The sequence below is a fragment of the Rhinolophus sinicus genome, chromosome 7, assembly GCF_057876585.1.
Source record: "Rhinolophus sinicus isolate RSI-liver-muscle chromosome 7, RSI-T2T, whole genome shotgun sequence".
Classification (NCBI taxonomy): Eukaryota; Metazoa; Chordata; class Mammalia; order Chiroptera; family Rhinolophidae; genus Rhinolophus; species Rhinolophus sinicus.
This window is the reverse complement of record NC_142507.1, coordinates 52819191-52833212: the sequence shown is the minus strand read 5'-3', so window position 1 is coordinate 52833212 and position 14022 is coordinate 52819191. Positions and strand designations below refer to the sequence as shown.

The 14022-nt window shown below is 56.9% G+C and overlaps 2 protein-coding genes across 6 annotated transcripts in view; one reads left to right on the top strand and one right to left on the bottom strand.

Annotated features, from left to right (window-relative positions):
- Window positions 1–14022, bottom strand: part of LOC109451576 (uncharacterized) — a 115361-nt gene that overhangs the window by 66484 nt on the left and 34855 nt on the right. For both annotated transcript variants that reach the window (XR_012491873.2, XR_016021777.1), the window contains 3 exons: window positions 3479–3674; window positions 2800–3022; window positions 1522–1736 (listed from right to left, as the gene is read on the bottom strand). The gene's annotated coding sequence lies outside the window, so the exon portion shown is untranslated. The remainder of the gene's footprint in view (window positions 1–1521; window positions 1737–2799; window positions 3023–3478; window positions 3675–14022) is intronic.
- Window positions 6718–9242, top strand: C2CD4D (C2 calcium dependent domain containing 4D). 4 transcript variants are annotated; one of them, XM_074319197.2, is made up of 3 exons: window positions 7287–7429; window positions 8006–8120; window positions 8241–9242. In XM_074319197.2, the coding sequence occupies exons 1-3, from the start codon at window positions 7365–7367 to the stop codon at window positions 9132–9134; spliced, it is 1074 nt and encodes a 357-aa protein (XP_074175298.2). In that variant the 5' UTR covers window positions 7287–7364; the 3' UTR covers window positions 9135–9242. The 4 variants fall into 4 exon arrangements, with proteins under 4 accessions (XP_074175299.2, XP_074175298.2, XP_074175297.2 ...); XM_074319198.2 differs by lacking the exon at window positions 7287–7429 and adding an exon at window positions 6718–7010 and having other exon boundaries at window positions 8006–9242; XM_074319196.2 differs by having other exon boundaries at window positions 7288–7429; window positions 8006–9242.

Sequence of the window (14022 nt, the reverse complement as noted above, 5' to 3'; positions counted from 1 at the left end):
AACTTGTACACTGTGGGTCTGTGAAGGGGAGCCTTGGAGGGTGACTGCACGGTTCTGCCTTGGGGGTTCCAGGTGGCATCAGCGGGGATACAAAGGTTTGAGATGGGGGGAGATACTGCGCTGGGTTTCACCTGCACTGAGCTCAAAGGGCCCGTGCAACTTCCACCGCACGGTGAACACCAGCAGGAAGCCGGATATCGTGATTTCCAGCCCAAGACTGATGAGCTGCTGACTCAATTTGTAAGTCATCGGTGTGAAAGCTGGCAGGGAACTCTTGGGAGTGGATTACGCAGAGTGAAAGCGAGGAGGCGGCGAGGGGCGTGAGGGGGAGGGGAGGGGCGAGAAAGGAAGGACGGTGCAAGGGGTCAGAGGTACAACCTTTGTACCTCTAAGGCTTCAGGTTGGGGCAGAGGACCAAAGCCCCACTAAGGGGCCGAGAACAGGACAGAAGAGACCGTGCTTAAGCGGGTCAGTCCCACAGTCCCAAATGCTAAAGAGAAGGTGAGGCAGATGAGAACCTCGCATTTGGCCACGAGGAAGGTGGTGGGCTCCTTTGCCTGGAGGCGGAACAAAACCCAGATTATCGCGGGTGAAAAAAACGAATGGGGATGACGAGGTGAATCTAGGTGGTTCTTTCTAGGAATCTGTTGTGGTCACAATATTCAAAGAAAGAGGTTTGAGTATATTTATAAATTGCTTTGGAAGGAGCCAGTGGAAAGAGGCTAAGACCCTAGGAAAGACAGACAGACAGACAGACAGACAGACAGACAGAGGTGCTGTCCAACAGAACAGCTATCTGGTCCTTGAGGTTCACCAAGTGCACAGGTGGAGACATGAGTCACAGGACAGCATGACTCAGACCAAAGAACGGAGTGGGGGGCGGTGCTGAGCAGGACAGGAAGTGGAGGGGAGCCACACCAGAGCACCTGGATTTTCTCAGTGAGCTAGGAGGCCGGTCCTGGGCGAGAAAGAGTCTGGAGAAGGGCCCTGCATTGGCTAAGTCCCTGTGGGGAGCGGGAAAACAAAGTGACAAGGTACACGCGGCCCGAGCAGGCTGAGGGCCCGGCTGCTGGTAGACATCAGGTCCTAACCTGGAGTGGCACCGACCTGGGGTAAGAGGACGGCGTGAGCCGGCTGCCGAGACCCATGGGCACTGGTGGGTACGTCAGTGAGAACAGTGATAAAGGAGGAAAGAGGACGACACAGCTGGTGCACATTCCTAAGGAGGGAAGGTTTGCCGGGAAGGAGAACACGAACGGGAGGAGGGACTGGCCACTGCCCTCTCGGGGTGGGGACCTTGGCGGCTCCCACAGGGACAGGCAGGATGCCATCAAGGACAGTAGGTGGAAGGGAGATCCAGGAAGGGGTCAAGAATTAGAGAAGTTTTACCAGAGACTGAGAGCTCCAAGGGACATAAAGGAGTTTGTTACTAGGTACGATGAGGTGAAACGCTGAAACAGAGCGGCCTTTACACGTCCACAGCCTAACCCAGAGCTTACATAGAATGTACCCCTCACTCACAAATGTCCAGTTGGTGGTGTCTTGGGGTCGTTCAGGAATCTGGATGACCAAAGCGCTGCCATCTTCCACACCTGACCTCCAAAGTCACCCTGGGTGTTGACATCAGTTGCCAGATGAGAGAAGAAAGCATCACAAGGGTGGTGGTGGAGCCAAGTCTCGAAGCGTTTCCATTGGCCCGAACGCAGTCACAAGGGAGGGTGGTTGGAGAATATGCCCTAAGCACATGTTGTAAAAGAAAAGGAAATGGGTTTGGTGAGGAGCTAGCAGCCCCCGCCTCAGGTTGAGGGAAGGATCAGCAGAGGAAGGAAGTCTGTGTCTAAACCCTTATCCTAGCAAGGGAAGAATTCAAATTCAGGCGTAAGCTGAGGTTCCAGGGTCAGGGGCTGGGGGTGGGGACCCAGGGGATCTGAGAGATGAAACCCTTTGTGGCCTGGGACAGGGTCAGTGAGCTGTGCACAAATTCAGCAGTGCTGGGGAGGTGGGTGGGTGAGGTTCTCTTTCCAGGAACTAGAGCTCACACTTGCTGAGGCATCAATGTTGCACAGACAGACCCAGGACTGGTGAACATGGATTTGAAGGACCTTGACCCAGCGCCCTCCAAAAGCTAGACACATATCAGAATGCTCGTGGCGACCGACTACCCCCTCCCCCATGTGCTCACTTAAAAACCCTTCTTCCTCTTGTGCTTTCCCACTTGCCCTTGATAATCTGTTAAACCCAGAGTCTAAATCAGGGGTGTCCAAACTTTGTTCAACGTTTTTCAACAAGGGCCATATGCGGTAAAATACACAAACAGCTGGGCCACTCACTCGAGGTGAAGTACGTATTGCCTCACCTGGTTTATTTAAGTAAACTAAATATATTTTTGGAATTTGCTGCGGGCCAATTAACAATGGATTGCGGGCTGCAGTTGGCCCACGGGCTGCAGTTTGGACACCCCTGCTCTAAATCATCGTATACCAAAAACCTGATCGCCCTTTATTTGTGGTCAAGAAGAGCCCAATCTTCATTTAAACCCTCCCGAGAGAAGGGAAAGACATTCCAGCCTTCCTATGCAGTCAAGAAACAGAAGCAAAACAAAACAGTTATGCTTGAGTTTCCACATTAAAATGGGTTGAATGCATCCTGGCACTTCTGTGCTGGAAATCTACAGTGGGGGGATGTTGGGTGAGGCCCCCAGCCAGGCGGGGCGTGGCAGCCCTAACTGGATAAGGCCAGGGGGGCAGGCAGGGGTCTGGGTGAGGGAAATAGGTGGTCGGCTGCTGGAACACTTCTTACTTAGTGTCTAGGGCTTCTGACTGATGTCTCTCTTCCCCCAGCAGGCCAAGTACTGCAGCTTTCTAGGCAGAAATGGGGGGAGTTGCTTCCTCCAGCCTTAAAAACACCCATTCCGCTGTGCAGTGCATTCATTCACCTGGAGAGGAAGGTGCTGTGGGACCCAGGCCATCCAAAGGCGGCAGCTTATTCTGCTTGAAGCAGAAGCGACATAGTCTTCGGATGCCTGAGTCAAGTGCCAAGAGGAACCAAAGAGTGGATTAGGCACATGTAAGAAAAACCAGTTCAAGAAGAAAGGGGGTATCAATAGCTGATCCCAGCTCTTAGGGAAGGGGCCACTAAGGCCTTCCTGGGACAGAGACCGTGGAGCCAGGTCACTCATCATGGGCCCGATACAGGACACCGTGTATCACCAAGCCCCTCACCTGCCAGCACCCACAGTGAGCACCGGTGGCCAAGTCCTGCTGCCTGAGGCCATGACCCAAGGCCACGGGACACATAGCTTAGCGAGGCCCAGAAGCCCAAGGGGTCTTGTAGCTGTTGCCTGCCTACCTGGAGGAAAGGCCTGCCCACTCTCTGCCGCTTCATCTGGTTTGAACCCAGGAAGGCACTCTGTACTGCCCAGTCTCTGAGTGTCCTTTGACACCAGCAAAAAAATATAAGGTCAGAGCCTTTGGGTCACCTGTGAAGGTCTCGAGGCGTGGCAGCAATGGTGCTGGAGGAGGTGAGGAGGCAGCCTTGTGGGTCTGCATCCAAGGGAGCAGCTCTGCTCACATCTGAAGACCGCTGGGTACAAAAGCTCTTTGAGGCGTGAGACAGCAGAGTCTCGACTCCGCTGCTATTTGCCACATCATCTCTTTCTGGGTCTGTTTCCCGCTCTGTGAAAATGAGAGGTTACTTGAGGTGAGTTCCAAGTTCCTTCCAGATCTGATAACTTACTGTTCCAATGAAGTCAACTTTTGGCTACCCGGTGTGCCAGTCATTGGCTTGATGGCTCTCAGATCCCCACCCTGTCCCTCCTCTGCCTTAGACTGCAGATGGCTAGTGCTGACAAACTACATGTCCCAGTCTCCTTTGCCATCTGGCTTTGGAGGGCTCTGGTGGCCGACTGGAAGGTGGGAGGCAGGGAGAAGTCAGGGGATTTCTCCCCTTCTCTTTTCTTTGGGAAGCTCCTCAAAGTAGTAGCTGTGTCTCCATGGTTACAGATTCTGCTAGAGAGTCTCCCCATCCTATTTATGTCTTTTTAGCTCTTCCAACACCTTTGTAACAAATCCCCTGTGTTAAACACCGAGCAAGTGCTGTTTTCCGGATGGGACCCTGAGTAGTACAGACAGGCCTTAGATTACCTGTAATCGGTTTTCAACATTACTACTGTACAGCCCAGGGGGTATGCGCTCCTGCAGGCACCCTCAATTTAACATCCACCAAGAGAAGGAAATGGAAGGAGAGAGGGGGCAGGAACGGGATCCATTGAAGATGGACCACATTTCTGGTTAAATCCCAATCTCTGCCCGTTTTTGCCCTGCACGCTGCATGGCGGAACACAGCGAGAGAAAACGCACACACACACACACACACACAACCACTCCGTCCGGCCTCATTCTAAAGCCAGGATCACCATCCGAAAGTGGGCTCCTAACACCGCCCAGCAGGCAGCCTGCAGCAACCCAGACCACGCTCTCTCCTGCTGTCCTAGGACTGTTGAATTTCTGGTCCTCTCTGCTCAGACCCCTAGCACCACCTCCTCCACTTTATCCCTCTCAGCTGATGACCTGGCTTCCTGCTTCACTGGGAAATCAGAAGCATCCAGAGAGAACCAGTTCCCACCACCATATCGCCCGACCTACAACCTCCACCCACTTATTCTATCTTCTTTCCAGCAACTGTGGGTGAACTGTCCACACAGCAGGCAAAGGACAACCCCTAGATCTATTTCTTATGCATGTTACCTCTTTTGTCCCGTCTGCTCAGGAATATTGCTCCAACAATTCTCCTTTCTCTCTTCTGCTTCAATTTCCCCCTTTCTATGGCTCTTTCCCATCAGCATACTATCATTTCTGTCATTTAAATCCTCTCTTGATTACACCTCCCCTCCGGCCGCTACCCTACCTCTCCCTTCTCTTTCAGCAAAGTCTTCAAGAGAGTTCTTTGCTCTCTCTCTCTTCCTCCTACTCTTTCTCAAGCCCATTCCAATCAGGAACTTGCCTCCGTCACTCCACCAAAACTGCTCTTGAAAAAGTCGCCAATGAGTTTGCATCGCTGAACCCAGTGGTCGATTCTCAGTCCTCCTCTTCCCGGACCTTGCCACAGCATCTGGCACAGCTGGGTCCTCCTCTGCGCCTCTAAATGTTGGAGCACCCAGGACTGGGTCCTTGGATCCTTTCTCTTTCCTACCTGCGCTTCCTCAAGTCCCACGACTTTAAATTCCATCTACATTCCTCTTGGTGCCCACATTTCTACTGCCAGTCCTGACTTCTCCTCTGAGCTCTGGATTTGCATGTTCAACTGCTTACGCACCATCTCCAGTTAGGTAGCTAACAGGCACCTCAAATTCAAAACAGACCCCAGAACTGAACTCCTGATACTCCTCCCTCAAAAATGACAACTCCATCCTCCCGGTGGTGGCTCAGGTCAAAAATCTCGGCTCATTCTTTCTCCTTTGATGGGGAGGGATCCATCCGGAAATCCTACTGACTCTGTCTTCAGAATACACCCAGAGACTGACTGCTACAACCCTGGTGCATGCCCCAATCATCTTGTGCAAAGATTATTCCAGTAGGTTCCTGCTTGGTCTCCCTATTTACGCCCTCATCCCCTTCATTCTGTTCTCCACACCAGAGCCCCCTCGCCACATATAAGTCAAGTCACATCACTCCCAATTCACCACAAGTAAAAGCTAAAATTGTTACAGTGGCTACAAGCCCAACAGAGTTTGGCCCTGTTACCTCTCCAAATTCATCTGCCCCTCACTCATTCTCTTCCGGCTACATTCTGTTCTTTGCCTCCGCGTTCACCCCAGACATGTTTCTGCCGCAGGGCCTTTGCATTTGGTATTCCTTCCTCCCGCCTACATAGCATTACTGAAATGTTACATTCTCAAGGTGGCCCCCGTGATCACTCTACTTAAAACCGTATACACTCGCCTGACATGCGCTGTCAGCCTTCCCTACTTTAATTTTCTCCTCCACACTGATTTCCATCTAATAATTGATTTTTGTCTATTGTCTTTCTTTCCCCATTAAAGTATAAACTCCCAGGAGATTTAGCTGTTTTCTCACTGCTGTGTCCCCAGAGTGCAGCCCAGTGTCTGGCACAGAGAAGGTAGTAGAGAACTCTGGATGAATGAATGAATGGAGCCACAGAATCAAATTTGCCCGACTCCCACCTGAAGGAGGAAGCAGTGGTCCTGGGAGAGCAGGCAGCCTGTGCAAAAGTCCTAAGGAGGAAATGAGCTTGGTGCCTTTGAGAGACTGAAGGGTGGTGGGTGTTTCCTGGAGTGCAGATGGTGGCCTCATGGTGTCAGCTGTGGCCTCTGCCTCCTAGGATCTGCCTGTGGGGAGGGGCGGGAAGGGGGGCATCTTCCCAAGAATGGGGGGCACGGGCCAGCCTGACCTTGATTCACTGATGGAACCAGCTCTCCCCTCGGTGTCTCTATGCCCAGAAGTCTTGAGCGTGGTTCCTTTTCCTTAGGCCAGTGTAATTCAGAAAACCAGTCATTGCAAGTCACTGGTGGGAACTATTGGGAAGGCTCCAGAACGGGGCAATGGGGGCCAAGGCAGGATTCCAGCAAGGAGGGCTTTGCAGGAAACGCGCTTTGTGTGGCCATGGCTACTGGCGTCACCTACCTAGGAGGGGTGGGGTGGGGCGAGTGCAGCACAGAAGGATGGAGGCCACTGGCCACGGGTGGGGGCTCCCCTGTCTGCTGCAGCCCTGTTCAACGCCCAAGTAGCCCAGGCCCAGCAGGAGAGGCCGGGGCAGACGGCTGCCTTGCTGCTAGAAACTAGGCTGGAGGAAGGAGTTAAGAAGGCTGGGCTGATGGCCGCAGAGACAGAGCTGTGTTTATCCAGGAAAAGAGGTCGTACGTAGGCAACGGAGGCCCCTGCCAGCTCCTCCCAGTAGGACTGGGCTGGGGGAGCAAGCTGGAGAGGAAGCTGCTCAGCTCGGGGCTCTGAACGCCTCCCGGGCAGAGGCCAGAACCCAGCGGTGGCCCACAGGTGAGGCCTGCACTCGGGGCGCCCCGACCGAGCCCGCGGTGGCCTCAGACTCCCAGGCAGACGGTCAGAACTGTGCGCTCGCGGGGTTGCGACGCGCGGGTGCGGCGAGCTCGCGGTGGACGGGGAGGCCGCTGGGGGTGGAGGGAGAATCAATGCAGCCTTTGTGCCCAGGCGTTTCTTAGGGAGAAAGAAGTGGAGAGTGGGCGGGGCAACCCAACGGCCGGACCCCGCCTTGCAGACTCAGGCTGAGGTAGGGCTGAGAAGCCAGGAGCGGGACGTCAGTGCTAAGGGGGGGTGGGGGTGGGGGGCTGCGTCTCCTTGGACCGGCCCTGCGTGCTCGCAGGGCAGCCGCCGATGTGCAGAGTCTACTTCTGGCCTGGAGCAACTCAGGAAGGCGAGGGAGAAGCAGGAGGAGGCAGGTGGGGCTGGGGCCGAAGGATGCCTCAGCCTGAAGCAGCTGGCGGTGGGACAGGGGAGCGCAACCCAGACAGGGAAGTAGGGGTGGAGTGGGAGGTCCGAGGGACCTCCAGACCAGACCTTGGAGGAGCCCCTGAGTGTTTAGAATGCACAGCGAGCGGGGGGGTGAGCCAGCCTAGGACCGAGGTGTCTCTTCAGGGGGAACGTGTATAAGAACGGGGTTTGGGATCTGGGTCCCGTGACCACAAGCCTTCTGATACTCAGGTGTTATTCTTGTCGCCTTATAGGCGCTCTAATGGGTGTGTTGGGCCTTCTGACTCCGAGGGGGCGACATCTTATAGTATCAGCGGGAGAATCTGTGTACGCCCATGTCCAAGGCCCGCATCTGAAAATGTGATTCTCTGGCCTGGGCTCCTCTGTTTCTCCCGGGGGCCCCAGATTTCGCTGCCCTTGGTTTTTCCTGCTCAAATAGGGGCTTGTGCCCTTGGGCCCAGGGAGAGGGAGCAGCGGCAGCGGACGGCCAGGGGTACTTTCGCAGCATCACCCACCTCCACCTCTTCTCTCCTCACCCACCCCAGCTCCGCCCAGGCCTCCCCTGAGACGCTGCATTTGGACCCCGTTGGCCTCGCAGGGTTGGCGCTTTCATCACGCCCGCCACACCGCATGTGGCTCCTGGAGAAAGCTGGCTACAAGGTGGGGACCACGGAGCCCGGGGCCTGGTGGGCGCCCTGCAGCCTGTTCCCTAAGCGCCGCGCCCCGGGCCCGCCCGCGCGCGCCTGCCCCAACGTCCTGACCCCCGATCGCATCCCGCAGTTCTTCATCCCGCCCCGGCTCTCGGACCCCGGCGGGGCCGAGCCGCAGGCCCCGCGCGAGGCGGGCAGGCCCGGGCTCCCCTCGGCCTGCTCGCTGCCGCACCTGGCGGGCCGCGAAGGCTGGGCCTTCCTGCCCGAGAGCCCGCACACGCGCCGGCGCGAGTCCCTGTTCCACTCGCCGCCGCCCGCCCCCGCCAGGGGGCTCACCCCGGCGGCCGCCCGGCTGCACCTCTCCGCCCCGGACCTGCGCCTCTGCTGGGCCCCCGACAGCGACACGGCCTCGTCGCCCGACTCGTCGCCCTTCGGCTCGCCGCGGCCGCCCAGGCCGCACTCGCTGTCCCCCGAGGGGGCGGGCTCCGCCGACACCAGCCCGCACGCGCCGCGCCGCCCGGGCTCGGCCCCGCCGCCGCTCTTCCACCTGGACTTCCTGTGCTGCCAGCTGCGGCCGACCAAGGAGAGCGTGCTGCGCCTGGAGCCCCGCGGCGGGCAGCTGCGGCTCTCCGCCGAGTACCAGGCGGCGCCCGGGCGGCTGCGGCTGCGCCTGGTCAGCGCCGAGGGGCTGCCCCGGGAGCGGGCCGGCCCCGGGGGCGGCGGCGGCGGCGGCTGCTTCGTGGTGCTGGGGCTGCGGCCGCACGTCCGGCCGCGGAGCCAGCGGAGCCGCGTGGTCAGACGCAGCGCCAACCCCATCTTCAACGAGGACTTCTTCTTCGACGGTCTGGGCCCGTCAGAACTGGCCGCCCGCAGTCTGAGGGCCAAGGTGCAGGACAGGGGCGCAGGGCTGCGTAGGGACGTGCTGCTGGGGGAGTGTGAGGCGCCCCTGATCGCCCTACTGCCCCCCTTGGGTGGGGGGCCAGGGCCCGGGGCCTCGCTGGCGCCCGCCCATCTCAGCCTGTAGACGGAGACCTCTCTTCCTCAGGGGCTCTCCGTGGGGCCTGCGGTCCCCGTTCCTTCCATCTGCCCCACATGTATTTATTTTTGCTAATAAAAGGTCTGTTTGTCTCCAGCGGGATCTGTCCCCTTTTGGGCGCCCTGCACTCTCAGATCTGCAGCCTGCCCTCTTCCCTCTGCCTTGGCCATACGGGGAGGGAAGAAGCTCATTCGGACTGTCTGAGTTGGAGCAGACCTGAAGCAGTGTTTTGCGTGGGGATAACCAGATATCAGAAATTTGGGGAGGGGGGGAGCTTGTGAAACACGCAGGGTCCTGGGCTCCATCCCCAAGAGACGCTGATACTAGTTCAGTAGATCTGAGCTGGGTAGGTCCTGGGGTCCCTGTCCAATGAGGCCTCCACCCTTTCAGGGGGCCCCCCAATCACTGAGTCACTCCAGAAAAAGTTCCGTGACTGAAAGGGAACATAAGCCGCCTTCCCCTGGGGGCTCCTTGGGGCCTCACAGGGGAAATCAGTGCCCCACCACTGATCCGCCTCCCCACTCGAACCCACATCTGTCCTGAAGAGAGATGAGATTTCTGTGTCTTGGGAGTGAGTCAGGGGGTTCAGACTAGCCCATGGTGCCTTCAGATGTCCTCTATTGCCTGTCCCTTCCGCACCTGTGCCAGCACGGCACTCAGGTACTGAGTGGCGAGACATCATGTCCCAGGGATGGACATCTCAGGAAAGGAGGGGGTCTTACCAGAGTGAGAGCTGGGGGGTGTCCAGAAAAGGGTACCCCACTGAGTAGGCGGAGGGTGTGGAAGACGGATAAATGTAGGTCAGATTGTGTTTACCTCCTACGTGAATGTCCATGACGTCAGCACTGACCTTCTTCTCTGTCTCTCCACCTTCCCTGGATCTGGTTCCTCTTGGCTCAGGCCAGGCTTGGAGGAGGGCAGGAGGGAAGGAGGGAGGGACTGCGCCAACTCAGCTTCCTCTGCCCTCTCCTTCGAGCCCTTTCTCATTTTCCACGGTGCCGGGAAGCAGGGCTGAGCCTGCTGGAAACCTCAGCACGTGATAATGCTAATACAGCACATACACACCTCTGCACTCAGATGGCAGCCCCGTTCCTTCTCCCTCCCCTGACTAGGTTCCCCGCCCCTGCCCCAGGCCACCTGGGCCAAGGGAAATCTCCCACTCCAGGTGTCCACCAGGTGGTAGCATCGACCAAACAATAAGTGCCAACAGTTACAGGTTCAACGGGCAATGAACTCATGTTCCACTAACTTGTCAAGTCATTTACTCCTCCCAGCACCGAGGGCTAAGTACGATTGTTATCAATGTGACCTTGGACTTTAGTCACCTAGTGAGGAGTAGAACTAGCATTCGAACCTAGAGAGTCTGGCGGGAGAGCCTGGACCCCTGGTCACCTCCCTATAATATCCCTAAGTACCAGCTGCCACCTCCCCACCAGGTCACTCTGAAAGGGGTCTCCTCCTTCCCTAGGATGGTAACCCTGCAGCCAGTTCAGCCTGTGAGGGCCACCCCTCTGTCTAGCTCTGTCCCTAGCACTGTTCTCTACTTCAGTCCCCAAACCTCCCGTGTAACCACCTTTAGTGAGCAAATGAATTTCATGCCTATTTGCAAGCAGCTGGAAAGAAAGGTCAAGGTCATTTAACCTTCGACAAATACTTAGGGACAAGGTGCCAGGCATAGGATACAGCAGGGATCAGATCAGACATGGGGGTCAGACAAGATACAAAATGAATAAGAAAGATGTAAAAAAGTGTTACTGGGTGATGTCACAGAGAGAAATAAAGCGGGAAAGGGGCGTAGGAAAAGGGAGTCAGCTAAAGAGCAGGAAAGATAACAGGAATGGAAGGAGCAAGGGAGGGACTTCTTTTAACCAAGTGCCCTGCACCAGGCCCTGTACTTCACCTGTGTGACCCCAGTTCATCGTCGCACCCACTCAGTGGGGTAGGTGTATCCCCATTTTACTGAGGAGTAGATCAGAGAGACGAAGTAAACTTGCCTGGGCAGAACCGGCTGCAGGGAAGGCTTAGCACTGCGGCCCCATCCAGACCCCCCAGTGCACCCCGCCGCTCAGAGGAGCCTGTCAGGTGGCGTTCACCCCAGTGCACCCCACTCAGGAGCAGTTCACTCCGTGTTCACAGCTGCGAACTAACCCCTCTGATGGAGACCACAATGTCCCTGGAGGAACTTCCTGGCAACTAAAGCCACAGAAACACGCGATGGGGCAGATAAGGTCCTGAGAACCCTTCCCGTGTGCAGACTGTTCTGGCCTCCTAGCAGGGTCACAAACACACGTTAGAACAGTGGTCACGGTCTCCTTTTTACTGACAGTGTAATTGAGGACTAATAAATGGCAGGCCACATTCTCATCCAAGTCTTCTGGCTGCAACAATCAGAACTCCTGCTTTTCAACCCTCCTTGCTGTGTCCAAGCCTAAGCGGCCACAGATGCTAATTGACAGATGAGTGGTACGAGCAGGGTCACCGTGGAAAGTTCAGGGCCAGGAGCTTGGGTCAAACTCCAGCTGTTCCCTCCACCCACAGTGGCCTTTGTGACTGGAAGACCAGAGCTGGAGGCTGTGAGATCTACAGATGTTTATAGAGACTGAGTTGTCCTCGTTTTAATGGATGAGGGCGGAAGGCATACAGCCCCCTCCCTCAGTCACTCCAGTGGGTTGAGGTGTCCCCGAGCATGGACCTCCGAGAGAGGACCCAAAGAAAGATGGTCCCTAATCATTGATCAGGCTTCCTGGAAGGGGTGGCCCTCAAAGGAGGGGTTGGGGTGGTGTGTGGTATGCAGGCTGCCCAGAACCCACACACTTTCCACCTTCACCGTCCCAGGCCCTCCCTGGAAGGGCAGGCTTGCACTGAGCTTTAAGTGGTTTCTGTGGTTTAGGGGGTGGGGAGGAAGGGAGAGAAGTTGGTGACTGCTCCCCAGTTCCAAGCCACCACCACCACCCTCCACCCTCTCCAGGCTGCTTGCCCCCTTCCTTGAGATGCCCTGCGGATAAGGGAACCTAGGCACGTGGGGGGGAAATGATTCTCTTGATCCTTATCAGCCTTCTTTTTGCATAAGAATGTACAAATGTATTTGAGGAGGAAATACCCACTGGCCTGCTTTGAAAGGACTGATTCATCCAGAAAAGGGGCTGTGATTGGAGCAGGAGGGAGGAAGGTTAGGCATGAAGGTGGACTTCTGAAAAGGATGACCAAGGTAACTGCTTGCCCTGGGGAGAAAGAACCCCAGCCATCCATGCTTAGGGCAGGGGAGGGGAGAGGCATGAGAATGTCTAAGAAACATGTGACTCACGCTTCAGGCCAGGACCCTGTCTTCCAATCCCCTGCCCCCTCACTTCCTCCCCATCCCACACAGTGGCACGAAGTGGCGTGGCTGGGAGAGGCAGCCATACCTGATATATGGGGCGGGCCGGGCTGCCTGGCACAGGGTCAGGGCCAAGTGCCCATCCCCAGGCAGTGCCTATGGCCTCACTCTGTGGCCATGACTGGGAGGTCAGGAAGGGCCTGGGAGACCCAGACTCACGGAGGAGGAGGGGCTTAAAGAGGAGACGATACAGAGAAGGAAGAACTGGAGAGGACAGAAAACAGAACACCCATAGTCAGAGAGAGGCCGCATGGAGAGACACAGAGGATGCTGAGTGGAAGCAAAGCCAGTCACCAGAGGGAAGGGAGGATGGGACACACTGGCCCTGCACTCCACTCCCCTGCACGTCCTACTGCTTCCTGCTGGCTCTACTTGTCTGCCAGAGGGCGCAGGGTGGGGTGGGGTTTCCAAGAGCTTTGCTTCTCACTCCAAGCCTGCCCAGGGACAGAGCCCCCAACACACCAACATCCTGTTCTGTGCAGAGAAGTGCACATAGACGCGTGGGCCCCGCATTTACTGAAAGGACAAGAGGATAACCAGACACACACCCTCACATTCTGTGCACAACAAGGTTTCCGTTCCCCTCTTCCTCACTCCTTCTGGGGAGCTGGAAAGTCCTTCTCTACGTCTAACCTTTGTCCCTCAAGCTGCTGCCATTGGAGACGGAGCTACCCGGGAACGGAGGTGCTCAGGGTAGCAGAGTGTGAAGCTCTAGGTTGAGGCAGGAGTGGAGGAAGGCAAGATGGGAGGGCAGGACAGGGAAGGGCCAGCTGCCTGCCCTCTGCACACCAGGTGCCACGTGCGCCAGATGGGGGGTGTCACGAGGCTGTGGCATGGCTGGCTTCTGCTCTGCTGTTTACCAGCTGGGAGGGAGAGCAGGAGGAGGTGCCAGGGAGCCTCTCCACTGCAGCTTGGCCCCTGGCCAGCTGGCCTGTTGGGTAACCAGGAGAGCCAGGCCCAGCTAATCAAACTCTGGGCCGTGGCTGTGCAGGACAGAAGTGGCACCCAGTACCCATGGAAACCTCGTCCCGCCGCCCTTTCCCTCCACAGAGCCCTTCCTCAGGGCAGGCCGGTGCGTGCCCGCTCAGCCTGGGGGCGCTCTAGCGAAGTGTAGCATCTCTCCTCTCCTCTCCTCTCCTCTCCCCTCCTCTCCTCTCCTCTCCTCTCCCCTTCCCTCCTCTCCCCTCCCTTCCCCTTTTCTCCCCTCTTCTCCCGTTCCCTCCCATTGCTCCTCTGCCTTGGCACACTCCTGCAGACCTACCCCCAGCCCCCAACACAGCAGTCAAATGTGGAGGCATCAGGGAGTCAGGGGATTCTAGGGAAGGGCAGCGAGGAAGAGCAGGGGCTCAGCAGGCAGAGGCCTCAAGGAAGTGAGGGGCCACTGGGACGTCTGGCCTCATCCGGAGAAGAGGCACAATCGCCCAAATAAGGCATCCCTTCCCCACCTCTCCCTCCACAGCTCCCCTGCTTCAGTCACCTGTCGGAGAGAAAACACGTGAT